The sequence below is a fragment of the Talpa occidentalis genome, unplaced genomic scaffold (assembly GCF_014898055.3).
Source record: "Talpa occidentalis isolate TD23 unplaced genomic scaffold, MPIMG_talOcc4v2.1 talOcc4.9, whole genome shotgun sequence".
Classification (NCBI taxonomy): Eukaryota; Metazoa; Chordata; class Mammalia; order Eulipotyphla; family Talpidae; genus Talpa; species Talpa occidentalis.
In genome coordinates, this window is record NW_023605305.1 from 15025972 (window position 1) to 15045899 (window position 19928).

Sequence of the window (19928 nt, forward strand, 5' to 3'; positions counted from 1 at the left end):
TGACATGTCACTTGCTCATTCAACAAATACAATTTTTTAAGTGAAACTAAAGGCATGTCATGTTGCTATGCATAGGGAATGCAGTAGAAAGAACAAAAATACTTATTTCCTGCTCTTGTGGTGCTCTGGTAAGGGAAGCCAACATTAATAAAGATTTTACAAATTAGCATCAAAATATAATGGTGATAAATGCTATAACGATACAGTACAAAAACTTATATTAAGAGCGCTCGGCTTGGTAAGAAAGGCTCTCCCAAGGAAACGAAAACTGACCTAAGAAGAGAGAATAAGCAATAACTGGAGAAAGGCAACAGCTTGAGGAGCTTGTTGGTTGCAGAAAAACTATTGGAATCATTCTGTTGGGTTGTTGGAAAAGTCATGATGTATTTTTTATTTGAAAAACATAGAAATAATGCATCATGACTTTTCCAACAGCCCGATAGTAGCGAGTACCTGGGAGGGGGCTTGGATTAAGGTGATGATAGAAGAGATCCAGCAGATTCTGTCAAGAGCAGAGAAGTAGGGGTAGCTGAAAGGACAAGGACAGACTCTGGGAAAAGGATGTGTTAAAGGTGATGCCAGGGTTTTGGACTTATGAAGCAGTGGGAGATGGTGCCCTTCAAGGCCTAGGGAACTCTGCAAATGGATCCAGTTAGAGGAAGAAGATCAGGAGTTGGCTTTGGCTGTACTGCAGATTTTGAGCAGAGATGTGCCGTTGAGAGAGAGGGATGGAGATGTCAGCGTGGAGATCAGCTGCTTGTCAGCTATAATGGAGACAGAGAGACTGAGAGGAAGCTGAGGGGTGAGTGAGAAGAAGAGAGCACCTTGGATGGCGTTCTGAGAACTCTCTGCAGCTGGTTAATGAAAAATGAGCCTGAAGATTAAAAAGAGAATGAGCAGCCAGAAAGACAAGATGGAAAACAGGGCTGCCAGCATTTCAGAAGGCAAGAAAAGGGAACTTGTTGGTGTGTGGAGGGGACGGGGCCCCGGTTGGAGCAACAGTGTCTATAGCGAACCAGTCAAGATGTGGGGTGAAAATGGACTGTTGCAGGGGGCTAAGAGGAGCAGATTTAAGTGGGGCCTGGCAGAGAGATGAAATACATAAGTAGACGAGGGACATGTAAATAGATGCAAGCTACTGGTAATTTTCTAATTGTCTGGGGGGGCGAGTTCATAATTATGATATTACTGTATTTTACAATTAATGTTTCATGGAGTCCTTTTCTATGAATTCAATAGTATGTTAAAATAATGACAAGGGACAAATGTTTATGCTAGAAATCAAGCAAGCAAGCTCTTTTAAGCAAGCAGATTTAACATGCCTTCGTGCCCAGGACTAGAAATCTGATCTTGACCCCAAGTCAGGATGCTTTATTCTCATACCACATTGTAGTAACCACTGACCTTTAGCTCCGGCTTCTTGCCCAGCAAGATTTTCTTGGCCCTGCATGGTTTAATACTTCCTACGTGGGGTCAGTTATGTAGTCATGGAGTGGGCTGGGTAGGATAACCAAGGCAAGGAGACTTTCATCTCAACCCACCAGCTCATGGGGCTTCATGTTCAGCTTGCACTGGGCTAATGAGAATCTGAGACTGCTCTTTGCATCAGTCGACTGTAGACAAATCCGCATTTATTAGGGATTTGTCGATGAGTTAACTAGTTAGACACTACCATTCCAGTAACTGGACTTTTTTTTTTTTTAAAGATTTATTTTTAGGGCCTCCCCGGTGGCGCAGCGGTTGAGCGCTGGGTTGCGAAGCTGCCCACGGCCTCTGCGGCGCCGGTTCGGTCCCCGGCTGCTCCCCGGCCACTGGAGGAGGATCCCACATGGTGCGCAGACCTCTCCTGCCGCCCGCTGCTCCCCTCAGCAGTGTACTTCAGTCCTTCTGCCTGCTCTGCTCCCCACTCTGGCTCTGGTGAATTCTCTCACCCTCCCGCGCTTCTGACTGTACCCAGTACCCAGTGCATGTATAAACAAAACAAACAAACAAATATAATAAATAAATAAATAAATAAACATGCCTCTATAAAAAAAAAAAAAGATTTATTTTTACATATACAAGAACCAGGGTACAGGCCAGATGTGCGGGAGGGTGAGAGGATTCACCAGAGACAGAGGGGAAACAAAACAGGCAGACTGACTAAATACACTGCTGAGGGGAGCAGCGGGCAAGGCAGGAGAGGTCTGCTGCGCCATGCGGGTTTCTCCCCAGCCGGCCAGGATTGAACCTGTGCTGCAGAGGCTGCGGACAGCCTCACAGTGTGATGCCCAACCATCTGTGCCACCAGGGAGGCCCTAGCTGGACTTTTTCTATTCTCTTATCTCTCCCATCCATCTCCTCACTTTCCTTTCTTCCAGGGAATACAATTTCCAGGTCATATTAGTACATTGTTTTTTGAGTCTAACATTATAAAAGAAGGAATTAGATTGAGCATAGAGGATAGTTTATAAACTCACTGAATTACCTTGCTGATGACTTGGCCCCCTCCCCACCCCGTAGCCTCTGTCTTCCTCTTAAAATAATTGTGATGATAATAATTGCTAACATCCTCTGTCAGGTATTTACTAAGTATTCTGTGTGTATTATTTCGTTTAATTCCTAAACAGACCCTGTGAAGTACTGGTTTTAATCTCATTTTTTTTCTTTCACTTTTTTAATCCCCATTTGATTTTATTTTTAAAGATTTATGTAGTTATACAAACACTGGGGTACAGGCCAGAGGCATGGGAGGGTGAGAGAATTCACCACAGACAGAAGAAGGAGTAGAACAGGCCAAAGGACTGAAGTACACTGCTGAGGGGAGCAGTGGGCAAGACAGGAGAGGTCTGCCTTGCTATGTGGGAATCTCCCTGGCTGGCTGGGAATCGAACAGTGCTACAGAGGCTGCGCACAGCTTCATAGTGCTGCGCTCAACCCGCTGCCCCACCGGGTAGGCCCTTAATCCCCATTTTAAAGATTAGAATATTGAGGCACAGCGAGGTTAAGTAACTTGTCCAAGTTCACATGCTTGGTAACCCTTGGGGCCATGATTTCAACCTAGCTTCAGGGCTTGTGCTCTCATTCACTGTTACACTGACGGCTGTATAGAAAGGTTGAAATGAATAATAACACAATAAAAAAAGCAAAAGTAATAATTATTATTGGATCTTGGGCCGCCCCTGGTGGTGCAGGCGGTTGAACGCAGTGCTGTGAAGCTGTCCGCAGCCTCTGCAGCGCAGGTTTGATCCTGGCTGCCCGGCGAGATACCCACATGGCACGGCACACCTCTCCTGTCTTCCTCGCTGCTCCCCTCAGCAGTGTATTTCAGTCAGTCTGCCTGTTCTGTTCCCTACTCTGTCTCTGGTGAATCCTCTCCCCCCCCCACATCTCTGGCCTATACCCCGATTCTTGTATGCATGAATAAATAAATCTTAAAAAAATTAATTATTGGATCTGTGAGGTAGGCATTACACTAAGAGTTTATTGTGCATATTCTTTTTTTTTTTAAAGTTTTATTTATGCATATAAGAACTGGGGTACAGGCCAGAGGTGCAGGGTTGAGAGGATTCACCAGAGACAGAGTGGGAAGCAAGAGTCCTAGGTTGTTTTAAAATACATTATGAAGGACTTACTAACCTATAAACTCTTCAGATTCAGAGAAACCATATGTAATAATTATTTCTTAGATCTGTTTTCAATGATTTGCTCCTTCACTTATTCAAGCATGTATTGAGTCATCCTTTGTCTGGGGAAGGCCCTGTGCTGGAAGAGCCGGGTTCAGAGATGAGTGTGTCAAGGGACTTAACTATAAGCAGTCACATTAGTTCGCACGCACAAGTAAGTCCTCTCTGCAGCTGTATGCCTCCGTGCAGGGCATAGCTGGTTCTGACAAGAGAAGTGATCAGAAGTGATCAGCTACCAGAGTCATCTTATTACAACACAAATACAGTTATAAGTATTTATAACAGAAAAAATCACGCTGTAAACAGTTTACACCCTGAAGGATGCTTTGTTCGCTGATGTTGTAATAGATCACTATACCATGTCTTGTTTTTAAGAATGCCTCATATCATTACTTTTAATGACTGTAGAATATATCTTGTCTTAATTTACTTAACCAATCTGCTACTTGTTAAGTAAAACATATAGACTATTTCCAGTTTCTCATCATTACAAATAATGCTACAATGAAATCTGTGAATTTAACTCTTGTATGCATTTTGGAATTGTTTCCTCAGAGTCTGAGTCTGGATATTACCCTTTCATTTTATTTTTGCCAATATATTTTTATGTTTTTTTTTTTTAATAAAGTTTCTTTTTCTTTTTCTTTTTTTTTTTTAAAGATTTGTTTATTTATTTATTTATACAAGCACTGGGTACAATCAGAAGGGCGGGAGGGTGAGAGAATTCACCAGAGCCAGAGCGGGGAGCAGAGCAGGCAGAAGGACGGAAGGACACTGCTGAGGGGAGCAACGGGCGGCAGGAGAGGTCTGCGCGCCATGTGGGACCCTCCTCCAGTGGCCGGGGAGCAGCCGGGGATCGAACCGGCGCTGCAGAGGCTGCGGGCAGCTTTGCAACCCAGCGCTCAACCGCTGTGCCACCGGGGAGGCCCACCAATATATTTTTATGTTAACTATTCTAATTTTAGAGGTAAAAATTGGTGTTTTACTTTGATTTAATAGTCATAAATCAAACTTAATATTTAATATATACTTATATTTATTGAATTTTATGTCATTACATTATACATTTATTACATGACATTATTTTAGATTTTACATTATATTAATTCATGTTAATGTTTAATATATAAATAAATATTAATAGTATTTCTTAAAAGCCTCCATGTAGACCAATAATGTCATTTGTTGTAGGCTTTTATTGTCTGAAGTACAGATGTTCTGTTTTCATTTTGATAGTTTATCTTTCCCTACTTAAGAGTTATTTCATTTTGGGTAAGAATTCTGCCCACTGGTAGAAACAGGTAGAGCAGACAATTTGAGACATACCAGTTAGGACTGGTTATATTCTTTATTCTTCTTCTTTGTACATAGCCCTTTATAGTTCTCAGGGAACCTCAAATTTGTTACTTCATTTGGTTTGACCCTCACAATTACCTATAAGGTGATATGTAAATATGATGACAGATGTGCCCATTTCAAAGATACGAGACCTGAGAAATTCTGTCATTTATATGGGATCTCTCCTATCTTAATTGGAGAATTAAGACCATGTTATGAGAGAAGGCTGTTGGTTACTGAACCAGAGATCTTCCTATTGCCTGGTCATAAATGAATATTGTTTCCCATGTGACAATACAGAAGTAAATCTCTCTCATCTGCACAAGGATGCCTGAGAAATGGAGTAACTTACCCAGAGGCACACAGCTGGGAAGTGTCTCATTTTGAACAGTCAGCCCAGATCTCTGCTTTTTTGGTTATGCTCCCACAAGCATGTTCCCACCAAGAAATAGATTATCTTCTGGACCCTCCCTGAGATGCAAATCTTACCACTTGGAGATTCTTAATTTGGCCTCTGGGTAGCTCTGGGTAGGGCAGATAAACTGTGTTCTTGGAGTCAACAGGTACCAGCTGTGCAAAAACCCTCTTTCCATGGAAAGTCTTACTTCAGATAAATGCTGTCAATTCCCAGTTTCCTAATCCCATCTCCTTTCTGAATATGTCTACTTGGGAAAACTTATCAAACACAGGAAGCTCGCTTATGTTGTTTTGAAAAATCCTTAGTAATGTGGGTTTTTTACAGTGTTTCAAGTGTCCATATGACTTTTAAAATTTAAAAAATGTTCTTCATACTAAATTCAAGCAATAACAAAGACACATAAAGTAAAAAGAGGTGATCTTTCCCTTCCCTTTTATCTGACCTTTCAGAAGTAATCACCATTCATTGTGTGGTGTCTTTTTTTTTTTTAATTTATTTTTTACTTTATATAATTCTTACATCATTTTTCATTTTTGCAGTGTATGCATTTTCATTTTCTAGACTTTGTTCTTTGTATGTATGTACATACATGCATGCATACATACATGTTTACATGTGTGTTTGAGAGATAGAATTTGTATATGTTTTCTACACTTATGTTTTCAGAAACATGCCTTTATCGCTTAATATTAGATCTTTGACATCCTTCCACATCAGTGCATTTAGATTTGTCTTTTTTTTTCCCCAAAGATTTATTTTTATTTATGCATACAAGAACTGGGGTGTATGCCAGAGGTGTGGGAGGGTGAGAGGATTCACCAGAGACAGAGTAGGGAGCAGAGCAGGCGGAGCTACTAAAATACACTGCTGAGGGGAGCAGCAGGTGAGATGTGAGAGGTCTGCTGTGCCATGTGGGTTAGCTCCCTGCCCAGGGATCGAACTCATGCTTCAGTGACCAGGAATAGCTCGATACACTGACACTTTAACCCCTGCACCACCAGAGAGGCCCCTAGAGTTGTTTTTATTAAAAGCAGTTGTATAGGGCCTCATCTGGTGGTGCAGGTGGTTGAGCACAGCGCAGTGAAGCTGTCCACAGCTTCTGCAGCGTGGGTTCAAGCCTGACCAGCGGGTGAGATACCCACATGGTGCGGCAGACCTCTCCTATCTTGCCCGCTGCTCCCCTCAGCAGTGTTTTCAGTCCATCTGCCTGTTCTGCTCCCCGCTCTGTCTCTGGTGAATCCTCTCACTGTCCCGCGCATCTGGCCTATACCCCGGTTCTTGTATAAATAAAATTTTAAAAATCTTGGGAAAAAAAAAAGCAGTTGTATAGCATTTTATCAGATTGCTGGGTCATGTGGTGGGTACATTTTAAAAAATAAGATAGTTATAATGAAGGACAGCACATTCTAATGTATACATCTGATTTTAGGTCTATAACTAAATGACTATGCAAATTATTCATCTTCTCTGAACCTTTATTTCCTTATCTATAAAATGAGGATAGAAATAAGTTATGAGGACCTAAGGGGGTGGGTGGAAGCAAATATTGTTTAAAAATGAATGATGTAAAAGAAATTTTAAAAACTAATTTAAAAAAAAGAAATATTATGAGGTGATAAGGATTACAATCGTTCATTTGTGAAACATTTGTTGAGACCCTCTGCCCACCTGGTAATGTTGGCTCGTGTATTTGATGGTGTTCTGTAAAACTGGGGAGCCTAGTGTTAGGACGATCACCGTGCGAAACACAAAAAGAGATGCGTGCTTATCTTTGTCTCCTCCCCACTCTAGTGACGTCTCTGAGTCTCTGCTGGATAAGTGCCTCTACACCAACCACTCTCCTCACCCCGACATCTTGATACGGACTTCTGGGGAAGTGAGGCTCAGTGATTTCCTGCTCTGGCAAGTAGGTAGTTTCCAACTCCCATTCTGTTTGCATTTGCCTAAACACTGCAACCACACCCACAGAATAGATTAGAGAAGCTCATCCCCACTCCTAGCCATGTGGGCACCTGAGAACATGGGTGGGGCAGGGGCGTTGGGGAGCAGGGAGGGCGTGATTGAAATCTGGGGAAATGTGTCTGGGCTGTACCAGATAACATTTTCTCTCCCTTTCTCATCAGTCCCTGGCTTTGTGAGCCTGTGTGGGTCTTGCTCTTTAAAGTGCAAGGTCACCAGCCTGGAGGAAGAATCAAGGCTATCCAGCCATACTGAAAACTTCACGTGTGCCCTTGTTCAGAAAACGCAACTTGCTGGTGATCTGCTCAGTGTCCCAGCATCTCAGGGCTAAAACCTGACCTTGCGGTTACTAGTCTCTCTCCTTCAGAATAAAGGCCCCCAGCTATGCTAACACAGTTCACAAGGGACAGAAACTGTATGCAGACACCTTCTCAGGGACCAGCCATTGCCTCAACTCAGTTACCCTGCTGTAGGTTGTCCCCAAACACTTATATCCAAATAAGTTTGGTTTTGCTTATTTCCATCACCTGTTAACTTGGCCCTGAAAAGCACGTGGCTAGGAGACGTCCTTGTTCAGGCAGTGGTTGGAGGAGAGAGACTCAGCTCGGAAGCAGGTTACATGATAAAGCACCAGAAATTTTTTTTTTTTAATTTTTTTTTATTTTTTTTTTTTTTTATTTTTATTTTTTTTATAATAAATTTTATTTTTATATTCCCCATACAATTGCAACCCCCCCCCATTCTGACCCCAATCCCTCCCCTCCCGCCCCCCACCCCCCAAAAAGTGTCTCTGGTTCATAGTTTTTTGTTGATTTTGATTTTCACTTTCTTTTTTTTTTTTAATATTCTTTTTTTTTTTTTTAATAGAGGCAGGTTTTGTTTGTTTATTTATTTATTTATTTGTTTGTTTGTTTTGTTTATACATGCACTGGGTACAGTCAGAAGCGCGGGAGGGTGAGAGAATTCACCAGAGCCAGAGCGGGGAGCAGAGCAGGCAGAAGGACCGAAGTACACTGCTGAGGGGAGCAGCGGGCGGCAGGAAAGGTCTGCGCGCCATGTGGGACCCTCCTCTGGTGGCCGGGGAGCAGCCGGGGATCGAACCTGCGCTTAAGAGGCTGCGGGCAGCTTCGCAACCCAGCGCTCAACCGCTGCGCCACCGGGGAGGCCCTGATTTTCACTTTCTTATAGTTATTCATTTTCCTGGTCCCTTATTTAAGTTTTCTAGATTCCTGCTATGAGTGAGACCATCCGGTATTTTTCTTTTTCTTTTTGGCTTATTTCACTGAGCATGATCCCTTCCAGTGCCATCCATGTTGCTGCAAATTGCATGAAAGCACCAGAAATTTTAATGGACCGTAATCTTTTTTTTTTTTTAAAGATTTATTTATTAATGCATACAAGAGCTGGGGTACAGGCCAGAGATGCGGGGGGTGAGAGCATCCCCCAGAGATAGAGTGGGGAACAGAACAGGCAGATTGACTGAAAACACACTGCTGAGGGGGAGCAAGAGGGTGAGACAGGAGAGGTCTGCTGCACCATGTGGGTTGTTCCCTAGCCGGCCAGGGATTGAATTAGTGCTACAGAGGCTGTAGATTGCTCCACAGTGTGGTGCTTAACCCCTTGCGCCACCATGGAGGCCCTGGACCATAAGCTTATTATTTTTTAAAAGATTTGTTTATTTATACAAGAACTGGGGTACAGTCAGAGGCACGGGAGGGTGAGAGAATTCACCAGAGACAGGGTGGGGAGCAGAACAGGCAGACAGACCAAAGACATTTCTGAGGGGAGCAGCCGGCGAGGCAGGAGAGATCCGCCTAGCCATGTGGGTTTCTCCCTGGCCAGCTGGGAATTGAACCCGCGCTGCAGAGTCTGCAGACAGCTTCACAGCGTGGCGCTCAACCTGCTGTGCCACTGGGGAAGCCCTGGACCATAATCTTAAAAGTGAACAAGATTTAGCTACTAAATATACTTTCAGTCTTTACTAGATTTGAAAAAGGTATAATGTGCAGCTAGTGATTCTGCAGCACACTCTGCTGGTCAGATCACATGTCGGTCGTTTAGCTTCTGGGCACTGAGTTTTAAGAAACTGAGTTGGTAAACTGGAGCACTAACAAGAAGTGCCCAACCTGGATATGCAAGGAATCTGGAAATCATGGCCTACAGGGAGTGAGTGAAGGATTGTGGTTTGAAAAAAGGAAGCATGGTCACAGTTGATTCTTTCAGGAAAGAATGTTGAGGTCCGGGCCTCCCCTGGTGTTGCAGGCAGTTGAGAACAGCGCTGTGAAGCTGTCCGCAGCCTTTGCAGCGCAAGTTTGATGCCTGGCCGGCCTGCGAGGGTCCCACATGGCACAGCAGAACTCTCCTGTTGTGCCCGTTGCTCCTCTCAGCAGTGTACTTCGGTCCTTCTGCCTGTTCTGTTCTCCGCTCTATCTCTGGTAAATCCTCTCACCCTCCCGCGAATCTGGCCTATACCCTGGTTCTTGTATAAATAAATAAATCTTTAAAAAAAAAAAAAAAGAATGTTGATTCCTCCTTTGTGGGGGGAATATGGAAGTGACCGTGTCAGAAATGATCCCTACAGTCTTAAAACTTAGAGCTAGTAGACAAAGACACATTCTTGGGAACAGATAAGTGTCAGTTCTAGTCTAGCTTTCAAACATTGAAAAGAATGTCACTTTGGAGAAGAAACAAACATTACAGAGAAAAGACCTGAAACTTTGGTTAAAAATGGGGAAGATGGCACTGGTTTAGCATAACAAGCTATCTGACAACTCAAGTTACCCCCCCCCCCATGCATGCTGAATTCCCTAGCACTATAGATATCAAACAGTGGCTGTCAAGAACGTTCCAAAAAGAGTTCTTACGTCAGTGTTTATTATTAAAGTTCACCTGACTCTGTGCTCTGTTTATGTACATTCGCTTGTTTCATTTTCATAGTCCCCTGAAAACTAGTTATTCTTACTACCCTATTTTACAGTTGCAGGAACAGACCCAGGGAGACCAAATAGATAGTAAATGGTGGAGCCAGAATTCAGAGTTAGGCAGTCTGGCCCCGGGGCCCATGCTCTTAACTACTGTGCCATACTCTGTACTTAAAAATAACAGTGGCAACTACCATTTGTTTGTTGCTGACTTTTATCAGTGTGTCTCCCAGATGACCTCTAAGGGCCAACAGCCAATAACATAATCCAGATGTTATTTCATAGTCCTAAAATTGGCTCTTAGAAAAATCCTGGTGGAAATGTTGATCTAGTCTCATGTTAGTTCTGCCTTGCTACAGGCAGGTGATCTAACTGCCTCAGATGACCGCTGCCCCATTAGAGAGTGAGTCAAGGCTGGCAGCAGCAGCTGCAGTGCAGGATGCCTGTGCCATCTCATCTCGGCTCTGGATCCTGCTCAGCCTGCCCCTTCTTTGGAAGCCTGACCAGGATGTCCCAGCAACATGTTACTAAATCATTCTCTCTTCCTCCCCAACTTTCCTAGACCTCCCACTCCTGCCTAGTGTTCCAACCCATTCTGTGGCCAGAATACACATTTTGGAACCTCTGTGAAGCCATCCTGCAGTTCCAGATGAACCATAGCATGCTTCAGGTAGGAGTCCAGGGCTCACCTAACTGGATGGGGTAGAAGAAAAGGGTGGCTTTGCTGGACCACCGGCTATTCCAGGCACTTGCTAATAAGCATGTTAATGATGGTGCTAATAGTAATAGTTACCGTCACTAGTGTGTCATCCACTGTCTCATTTAATATTCCCAGGAAGCCAGTGAGGAAGGTATTGTTAACCCCACTTACACAAATGAATAAATCAAAAAGAAATTACTTCGTTAAGAACACATAGCCAGGGCCTCCCCGGTGGTGCAGCGGTTGAGCACTGCTGGGTTGCAAAGCTGCCCGCGGCCTCTGCGGCGCCGGTTCGATCCCCGGCTGCTCCCCGGCCACCAGAGGAGGGTCCCACATGGCGCGCAGACCTCTCCTGCCGCCCGCTGCTCCCCTCAGCAGTGTACTTTGGTCCTTCTGCCTGCTCTGCTCCCCGCTGTGGCTCTGGTGAATTCTCTCACCCTCCCGCGCTTCTGACTGTACCCAGTGCATGTATAAACAAAACAAACAAATAAAATAAATAAATAAAACATGCCTCTATTAAAAAAAATTATTAAAAAAAAAAAAAAAGAACACATAGCCAATAAAAGACATAACTGGGATTCAAGTTAAAAGTCTTTAATCTCTTTACTACAGAAGCCCAGGAAAGACTTCTCAGAGAAATGAGCCATTATTCCCCTTTTAGACTACTAAAAGATCATAGAACTGGAAGTATACAAAATCCAAGCCTCTTCCAGAAGGGATTAAGGAAAAAATAACACTGTCTATGTAGAAAGACTTGCCAAGACTTGAACTTCTATGTTTAATTTAATTTAATTAATTAATTAATTTATTATTTTTTAAAGATTTATTTATTTATACAAGCACTGGGTACAATCAGAAGCACGGGAGGGTGAGAGAATTCACCAAAGCCAGAGAGGGGAGCAAAACAGGCAGACCCACGAAGTACACTGCTGAGGGGAGCTACGGGCGGCAGGAGAGGTCTGCGCGCCATGTGGGACCCTCGCCCAGTGGCCAGGGATTGAACCGGTGCTGCAGAGGCTGCGGGCAGCTTTGCAACCCAGCACTCAACCGCTGCGCCATGGGGGAGGCCCTCTATGTTTAATTTTAATCACTACATCTTGAAACAGGTCTCATCAGGAGGCAGAGTCTCCTGCATCTGATGAGGACTTAAGAATAGCGGTGCATGTGGTGATGGCTAAGATGTTGAGGCTCTACTCAGGCTCTTAGATGTTTCTATGTGCGTTTCTTATTTAACCCTCCCAACAATCCAGCAGGTTTTGTGTCCTCATTTATCAGATATGGGGACAGAGGGCAGAGTAACTATTCCCAAGCCACTGAATTTTAAACCCAGAGCTGGTGCTGCTTCTTAAGTCTGGAGTGTAATGGCCAAGGGGAGACACTGATGTAAGTCGGGATTTCTCTGCCCCTTGGAGAATTTGAACACTCAGACACATGGTATCTTACTTGGACTTATCACTGAAACAGGGAGTTCACATACCCTTGAAACCTTTCCCTGAATCCCAAGTCTGAAGCTCCTGGAATGTCAATAAAATCATGAAATCATGCATTTGATCATTTAGCCTAAGCAGAAATTGAAAGAGGACACTGAGTACAAGTGAAAGGAAAAACAGCAGCCTCGGTTGTCCACCGACAGTGAGGAATGAGTATCACATTTTCCCACATGACCAAAGCTCTCTTTTAAAACTAAAACTTTTTCATCCTTTTGTAACAAAACTTTCTGAAATGTCTTGTACAGAATTCATTGACACCTACTATACACCAGGCACTTGCTAATAATGGTGGTGATTAGAATAATCACATTCTAATGATGCTAATAATGGTAACGGGGACTACCATCTTTAATCACTTCACTTTACAGCCATGCCCTTGAAGGGTGAGACTGTTTACACTAGACTAGATGATCCCAAAATACTCGGCGCTGGTATATTTTTCTTTGTCCTTCCTTTCTTTTCCTACTGCTGTAAGTGGCTAAAATTGACGGCATTTTTCTCTCCCTTCTCTTCCTATTTACTGGTTTAAATCAGCTACAGGCAAGGAAAGCAGTTGGTTAAGCTGTTAGAATTATGTCTGTAAAGTGAGAATAAACTGCATGAAACCAAAGAATCTTGGTGCATGCCTCATATGAAACCAGAGAATCATGGTGCATGAGCTTTTGTGTTTGGGTTTTCTTGTCTCTTATTTGTCTGCCCAGAAGGGTTTTTTAAATATCTTCCCACATGACAAAGAAGTTACCTCAAGTTTCATATATTCCGTGAATATTTATTGGGTACCTAGCATGATTCAGGCACTGGAATATCAGGCACAGGAGATGTAGCACTAAGCCAGCCTGAAAAGATCCCTGTCTTCATGGAATGTCTTCTTAATTGAGGAGTTAAGTAATAAACAAGTAAATAGGTATATAACTCCAGGTTATCATGAGGCGATCAAGATGGAGTAATGTGCTGGAGAGTAACGGAGAGCAAGAGGTACTGAATTGAGCAATCAAGAAAGGACTCCTTGAGGACGTGGTTTTAAGCCATGATGTAAAATATGAGGAGTAGCTGAACATGAATATCTGGGAGAAGAGACTTATTTTCTGCAAAGGGAACAGCAAATGCAAGAATACTGAGGTGGTAATGTTTGGGTCTTGGAAGAACAAAAGGAGAGACCAGAGTGCCGAGGGAGATGCATGTGTGGTGAGGCTGCATGGGAGCGGGTCTCCGATCGGAATCGGGTCTTATAGGCCATGGCGACAAGTCTGAAGAAATTTCATTGGGAAAATGACAGGATCTAATTTACATTTTGCAAAATCACTCAGGATTTTCAGGGGGCAGGAGTCGAGACCAGAGTCCAGGTGACAGACTGCCTAGAGATGGACAGTGGGCTGGTGCTATAGGGAAAAGGGAGGCTGAATGGGCTGGGAGGCGAGAGACAAATATAAGGGAAGCAAGTGAAACCCCCAGAGAAAGGAATTGATTTAAGTTACCCAAACACAGCTTCTGTGAGTACACATCTTTAGTGGGATACAGCACAAGGAGGGTACAAACAGGAAAGCAGACTTAGAACTTACTGATGAGATTTACTGCTAGTAGTGATGTGAATGCTGCAGTTCTGAAACCCCTTTTATGTGTTGTAGGATTAAGAAAAAATGAGTGCCAAAAAAAAAAAGAAAAAGAAAAAGAATGCAGGTATTAATGTTATTAGGAACCAAGACACTTAGGTTTGGGCCTGGGCAGTGTGTCAATAGTTTTGCTATTTCCTGGAATGGGGTAGAATGTGTTTAAAGATAACTGCTAGGAGTTCCATTTGGTACCTATTAATATATTAGGTACCAAATATATTGCAGACAGTTATTGAGCTCTTACCATGTGTCAGGCACCCTTTCCGTAGACCCTGTGTGGTGCTACAAAGTAGGTACGATTATGGCCCCTGTTTTAGAGTGAGGAAACCAAAGTTAAAATAGAGCTATTGACTGTCCTAAACCTTTTCAGGGTCTTTGTCTGGCTTTTTTCCTCAGGAGTTCTCAAAGCCCTTTTTCTAGAAAATCTAGAATATTAGCAGAATACTAAAGGTAGAATCCAGACTAACAATATCCTAGCCAGTCTGGCCTTAGAAAAGAAGGATGATCTTTCCAGTTTCTCCTTTTTACATTACTGTCTCATGATTGTACTGGACTCTTCATGGTTCCTTGTTCCCATGCCCTCCGGTCTCCTACATTCATGTCTGTGCTCTGGAGCTATCTTCCCAATTCCCATTGTTAGAATCTGAGCTTCTCTGTCTCTAAGTCCAGCCCTGTGTCTCCCTGTTCTTGAAGAAGCCAGGGCAGAGGCCAGCAAGCTGGGTGCTGGACCAGGCAGCTGACAGATGCTAAGGAGAGCGGGGACTCAGCTGCAGGCTGCTGGGGGATAGACCTTGCTATCTGAAGGAAGCATGACAGGCTCCCAGTGGCCACCCATCATTCTTAGAAAATAGGAACTGTCAAAGGGAGATGATCTAGATTATGATGCAGCAGGTAGGAAAACGGGGTGGTGAAGGGGAGGGTGGCAGTGCAGAGCAGCTGACCCTCAGCTACAGACAGCGTGGATGGCTGGTCCATGCGAGGTCATTGACAGAGATGGGTAGTGTTTAGTCCACCTAATCTGTAAGGCTGCTATAATAGAGGGAGAAGATACATGTTCCCCTAAAACCTACTTTGATGCATCTGTCAGAGATTAAACACCAGGCTGGATCAATCGACCATTTCATTTCCAGTGCTTTTCAGGTAGTCACTAGCTTCTCAGAAGTTAAAAGCTTGAGCTATTGTATCAGACATTCCTGGCTTTGAATCATGGCACTGCCTACTAGCCGTATGATTGACTGGACAGTTACTTAACCCTTCAGAGTATCATTTTCCTCATCTGTAAAATGAAGAGTAATGAGGAGATGCACACCTGCCTCACAGTTTGTGATGAGCCGGTGCGGGCATGGTGCGGAATGCAGTGCTGGGACGGGGCTCATTTTCAGAGAACTGTGGTCAGTCTCAGTGTCACTCACGCCATTTGTCTCTGGGCTCTTCATCAGACTGCTATCTCCACAGACACTTGGCATCTGCTCTTTCTGTCTCCAATATGTCTCTCCAGGCAGGGAGGCTCTGGGGGCACGTCAGGGCATCTTGTTTCCAGAAGGAGGCGCTCTGTCTTACGCAGTGCTGCTGGCCTGGCTGGGCATGTTGATGCGGCAGATGAGACTGACAGGACTTGTCACTGGCTAACAATTGTTTTGAAACCTAAGGCCTAAAGCCTCTGTCCAGACCTCGGCGAAGTAGTAGAGGACTTGAGACACTTGCAAATCACCCCCCTACTCTGAGCCTCTGTGTGTTTCCCAGGGATAGACAATTTCTCGCAAGCTCTGTGTGCTTCATGTGTGCCCATGGAATGTATTCCTTTAGTGACGAAGACAGAGCAGTCCACGCGTTTGCAGGCTGAGTAGGACACAGAGCCGTACACAGAGACCGTTAGTGCAAGCAGAATGTGGTTAGGAATAGGATACCAGGTCAGCAGCAAAGAGTAGTTTCTCACACGTGGAAACAGGCTTGGCAGGAGGTGCCCTGGACAAAGGCCAGTTAGAGAGGCAGGAACGGAAAGCATCAGAGAGGCGTAGTGAGACCTTAGTTCTGCTCCCCAGGGATTTTCCCCTCTCCTGTGCCAGGAATATCCTCCCTTTCCTCCTAGGACCACAGGGTGAGATGAATTGACTATTTCACTCAGACAGGGTGCCCAAGCGCCAGTCTGCCCTCTAGGAGTCTAGTTTGTCTGGAGACACACAGTTGTAAGTGCTGCGCCAGGGAGCAGCTCACTGGTGTCGGAGGTGATTCCAGGCGCCCTGGGGGCTCTACGGAGAGCCTTCAGGGGCTTATTTTTCTAACAGAAAACATGGACTTGCCACTAATACCTGTTCTACCAGGCAGAATGCAGTAAGTGGCTTAAGAGAGCAGAACCTGCTTCTCAGGGGGCTCACTAGAGGGTCATTTGCTGCAGGTGTCAGGCTGATCTTCACACGGGAGGCAAGTATGGAGTCAAACTCCGGATAGTAGCTTAGGCAGTTGGGAGGATGGCACCTTCAGAGTGACCTGGGAAACCAAAGGAAATGACCTGATGGGCATGCCCCAGGCAGGAATAGGACCTTCCTTGCTGCAGAGAAAAGAATTAACTTGAAAATTTGCTGTTTGTCTGAGAGCCTGCTAATGTGCTGGAAGGGGGTTTTGCATATATTATCTCTAATCCTTAAAACCACTCTTCAAGGTAGGCACAGCCCCTACTTTACAGATGAAGAAATGAGGTTAGGAGAGGATTTGCCCAAAGCCACAAAGCTAGTTGGTAGGAGAGCTGGAAGTCAGATCCACATTTGCTGGGTTCCCTTCCAAGTGCTCACCTGAGGCAAATATCAAGAAATGCAGAGATTTCCGGCCCCAAACCAAGGTGGACCCAGAACTGCCACTGTCCTGCCTGCACAGTATGGGCATCACCCATGGGACACTTCCTGGCCACACTGTGTCCCACCCCCTGCCTCCCCCATCCCAGTTCACCCACACCTAAAAATGATCTCCCCACCCCAATCCCCACTTTTCTCTAGCAGAAGGCCCGAGACATGTATGCAGAGGAGCGGAAGAGGCAGCAGCTGGAGAGGGACCAGGCTGCAGTGACAGAGCAGCTGCTGCAAGAGGGGCTCCAGGCCAGTGGGGACGCCCAGCTCCGACGGACACGCTTGCACAAACTCTCGGCCAGACGGGAAGAGCGGGTCCAGGGCTTCCTGCAGGCTTTGGAACTCAAGCGGGATGACTGGCTGGCACGTCTGGGCACCGCATCAGCCTGAGTGAGGCTGGCCTCCTGCCACTTTGCCCTGCCCTCTGCCTCCAGGGCTCCACTCCCCTTTCTTTTCTTGGTGAAAGGCAACTCCTTCCTGATGATGAATTGTGTTCCCTTTGCTTGGCAGGGGAGCCCCGGAGGCCAGATCTGCTGGCCACCAATACCTTTGGGCTGCCTGGGACAGTGGGGAGGCGCCTGGGGAGGGCTGAGGATGACTCTCCGACAGTACACTAAACCCAGCCCTGGTCACCAGTAGGTTTGGAGAGCAGGAGGCCCTAACTCTGCTGGTGCCTGCTCCTTCTGCCTTTGTCACCACGACGATGCTCCTGGATGCACTTTCTTTTCCACCAGCACATCCTTTAACGCAGAATTGCGGGAAATTTAGGTCTCCCCAACCCATCCATCTTAGCCTTCCAACCGACTTTCACAAAAGATTTGGCTCCACCTTGGATCTGCTGGTAAATAGCTTATAGGCAGCCAGCGTTATTTGGGCAAGGAAGGGGAGGGAGAGACTGAAAGAAAATTTGCCCATCTGCTGCTCCTCCCCTTGGCTCTCCACCTGGGATTTGCTATTGAATCTCTACCCCCTCCCACCACACAGTGCTGATTGCTCACTGAAAGGCTCAGCGCCCCCAATGGCGCGCGGAAGCCAGGCGGGTGATTACAATCCAATTACCTATTGTCGACTCAGCCCACACAAGCTTTTCTCCTCCTCTTGCAGGGCATGGGGCCAGGCTCCACTGCCCCGTGAGACCCGGCCCCTCCATGGCTACGGGGTAACAGAAGGGCCTGGAGGCCCTGGTGGATCCAATCCAGCACAGGCCTCCTTCCCTGTAACACAGCAGGACCAAGAGCGCAGCAACAAGCACTTATCCCAACTGACTCTGTCTTCTGCACTCACCATCTCAAACTCTGCTTCCCACCCCCTCATCTTTAGAGCTTCTCTCAGCTTTTTTGACCTGGCCCTCTAAGTAGGCCCCAAGAGGATTCATTCTCAGCATGGCGAAGTCTCTGCTTGTGAGGGCCAAGACTGCCCAGCAGGAAGAAGAAGGCCGTCAAGGGCCATGTCCTTCCCCTTCCGTCTCCCTGCCAGGCTTCGCTGCAGAGCTGCTGAGAGGATTAGTGCCTTTGAAGAGCTCTCTGTCAGAGCAGCTCCAAGTTTCAGGTGCCTCAGAGCAGCAAGCACCAGCCAGGTATCCCAACCAAGCACTATGTTTTGTGGTCCCATTTTACTTTCTGCAAGCTGTTTCCCCAGCACCTCTCTAGGGGAGAAGTAGGGTCATGCAAGCAGTGCTGAGAGCATACCCTTCAAACCCCTCACTTTCCTATGCTCCAGTCTCTGCTCCTTTCTGTGCCTGGCTGCCTGGCACAAGAGACCTGCTCTCCCCCAGCCATCGTCCCTACTTCCAGAATCAAGCATGAATGCCAGACAGTGCGATTGAGAAGCCAATCAGTGCACCCTTTGGCAAGCCCCCCACACACACCTGGCATGCCCCACTACCAATCCCTGGCACAGGGTTCCCAGAGAGCAGGTGCTGTACATTTTCCAGCTTTACAATGGGACTGTTGACAGCCTTAATTAGGGAGGCATGAATTATGCGGCCATAACGCAGAGCCCTACAATTAAGGCGGGAATGAGGGGCTGGAGGCAGTGAAAGGAATCTACTCTGAGCAAGGCTGTTGAGCCCTGTCTTATTCTGTGTCTGACTTTCCCCAATATGATTGGGGCATAGCAGAGGTGATTAATAGGACTGGTATCTCTTTTTGGCCCGAGATCCTATATTCTGGGAAAGGTACACACAGTGGGGTGGGTGGGGCTGCTCTGCCCCAGAAGGGACCAGAAGTGGGTAGAAAGGAGAAGAGGCAGAGGGACCACGACTGCCGAGGAGCAGGGCCTGCAAATAACTTATTTGAACTCATCCTGGTTGCTTTTCTACTGGTATGTTTTGTACAAACCCACTTCGACCCCTGCCTCAAGAAGCTAGGTGTATTTAAATGTCCTCCCACCCGGGAGCCAAGCCTCCACTTGAGGATATTTATCACGGTCTTGTGTTCTCCTGGGTGTCAAATAGAATTTTTTAAACTCAGATGTAAAACTTGTTTGTGAACGGTGCATGGGGAGAGCACCTTGTCTTGCCACTGCGGTTGTCTGCGCTCTCTCAGGTGCTAGGCTAGCTCCAGGACCTTGGCTGGGGAGTTGAGGAGGGGGGCACTGGAGGAGCCTTTTTTTGCCCATGCAACACCTGTTCCTCTACTTGTTTCCTAATCCCCGGGCGCTTTTCTCCACCCTCCTTGCACAAGTGAAAGGAAGTCAGCCTGCCAGTGTGGAAGGAGGGATTTCGCCAGCTGCGTTTGCAGCGCCCAGGCTCGGTGGCCACGTAGGGTGGGGGCAGCTGAGCTAGATGTCTCCAAAACGGGTGGAGCGTAGGGGGAAGGGAGTGCTGGTAGGCCTTCGCGGCCGCCGCTCCATCCTGAGGCAGGGACCCGAGGTCCAGGGATACAGAGACCTGAAGGAGTCGCCCGACAGGCTGGGGGGTTGGGGGGGGCTTCGTTGGCATTTGGGGAGGCGGCTTAGCAGCGGGTGCTGAAAGGACAGCTCCTACC

General features: G+C 46.1%; 1 protein-coding gene across 4 annotated transcripts in view; it reads left to right on the forward strand.

Annotated features, from left to right (window-relative positions):
- DHDDS (dehydrodolichyl diphosphate synthase subunit) overlaps positions 1-19836 on the forward strand; it is a 30463-nt gene extending 10627 nt beyond the window's left edge. For 3 of the 4 annotated variants that reach the window (XM_037498410.2, XM_054690995.1, XM_037498409.2), the window contains exons 7-9: positions 7213-7327; positions 10864-10971; positions 17092-19836. In XM_037498410.2, coding sequence (XP_037354307.1) covers positions 7213-7327; positions 10864-10971; positions 17092-17331 — 463 coding nt within the window. In that variant the 3' untranslated portion in view covers positions 17332-19836. The remainder of the gene's footprint in view (positions 1-7212; positions 7328-10863; positions 10972-17091) is intronic. The other variant, XM_037498411.2, reaches the window with a different exon arrangement.
- Positions 19837-19928: the final 92 nt, after the last annotated feature.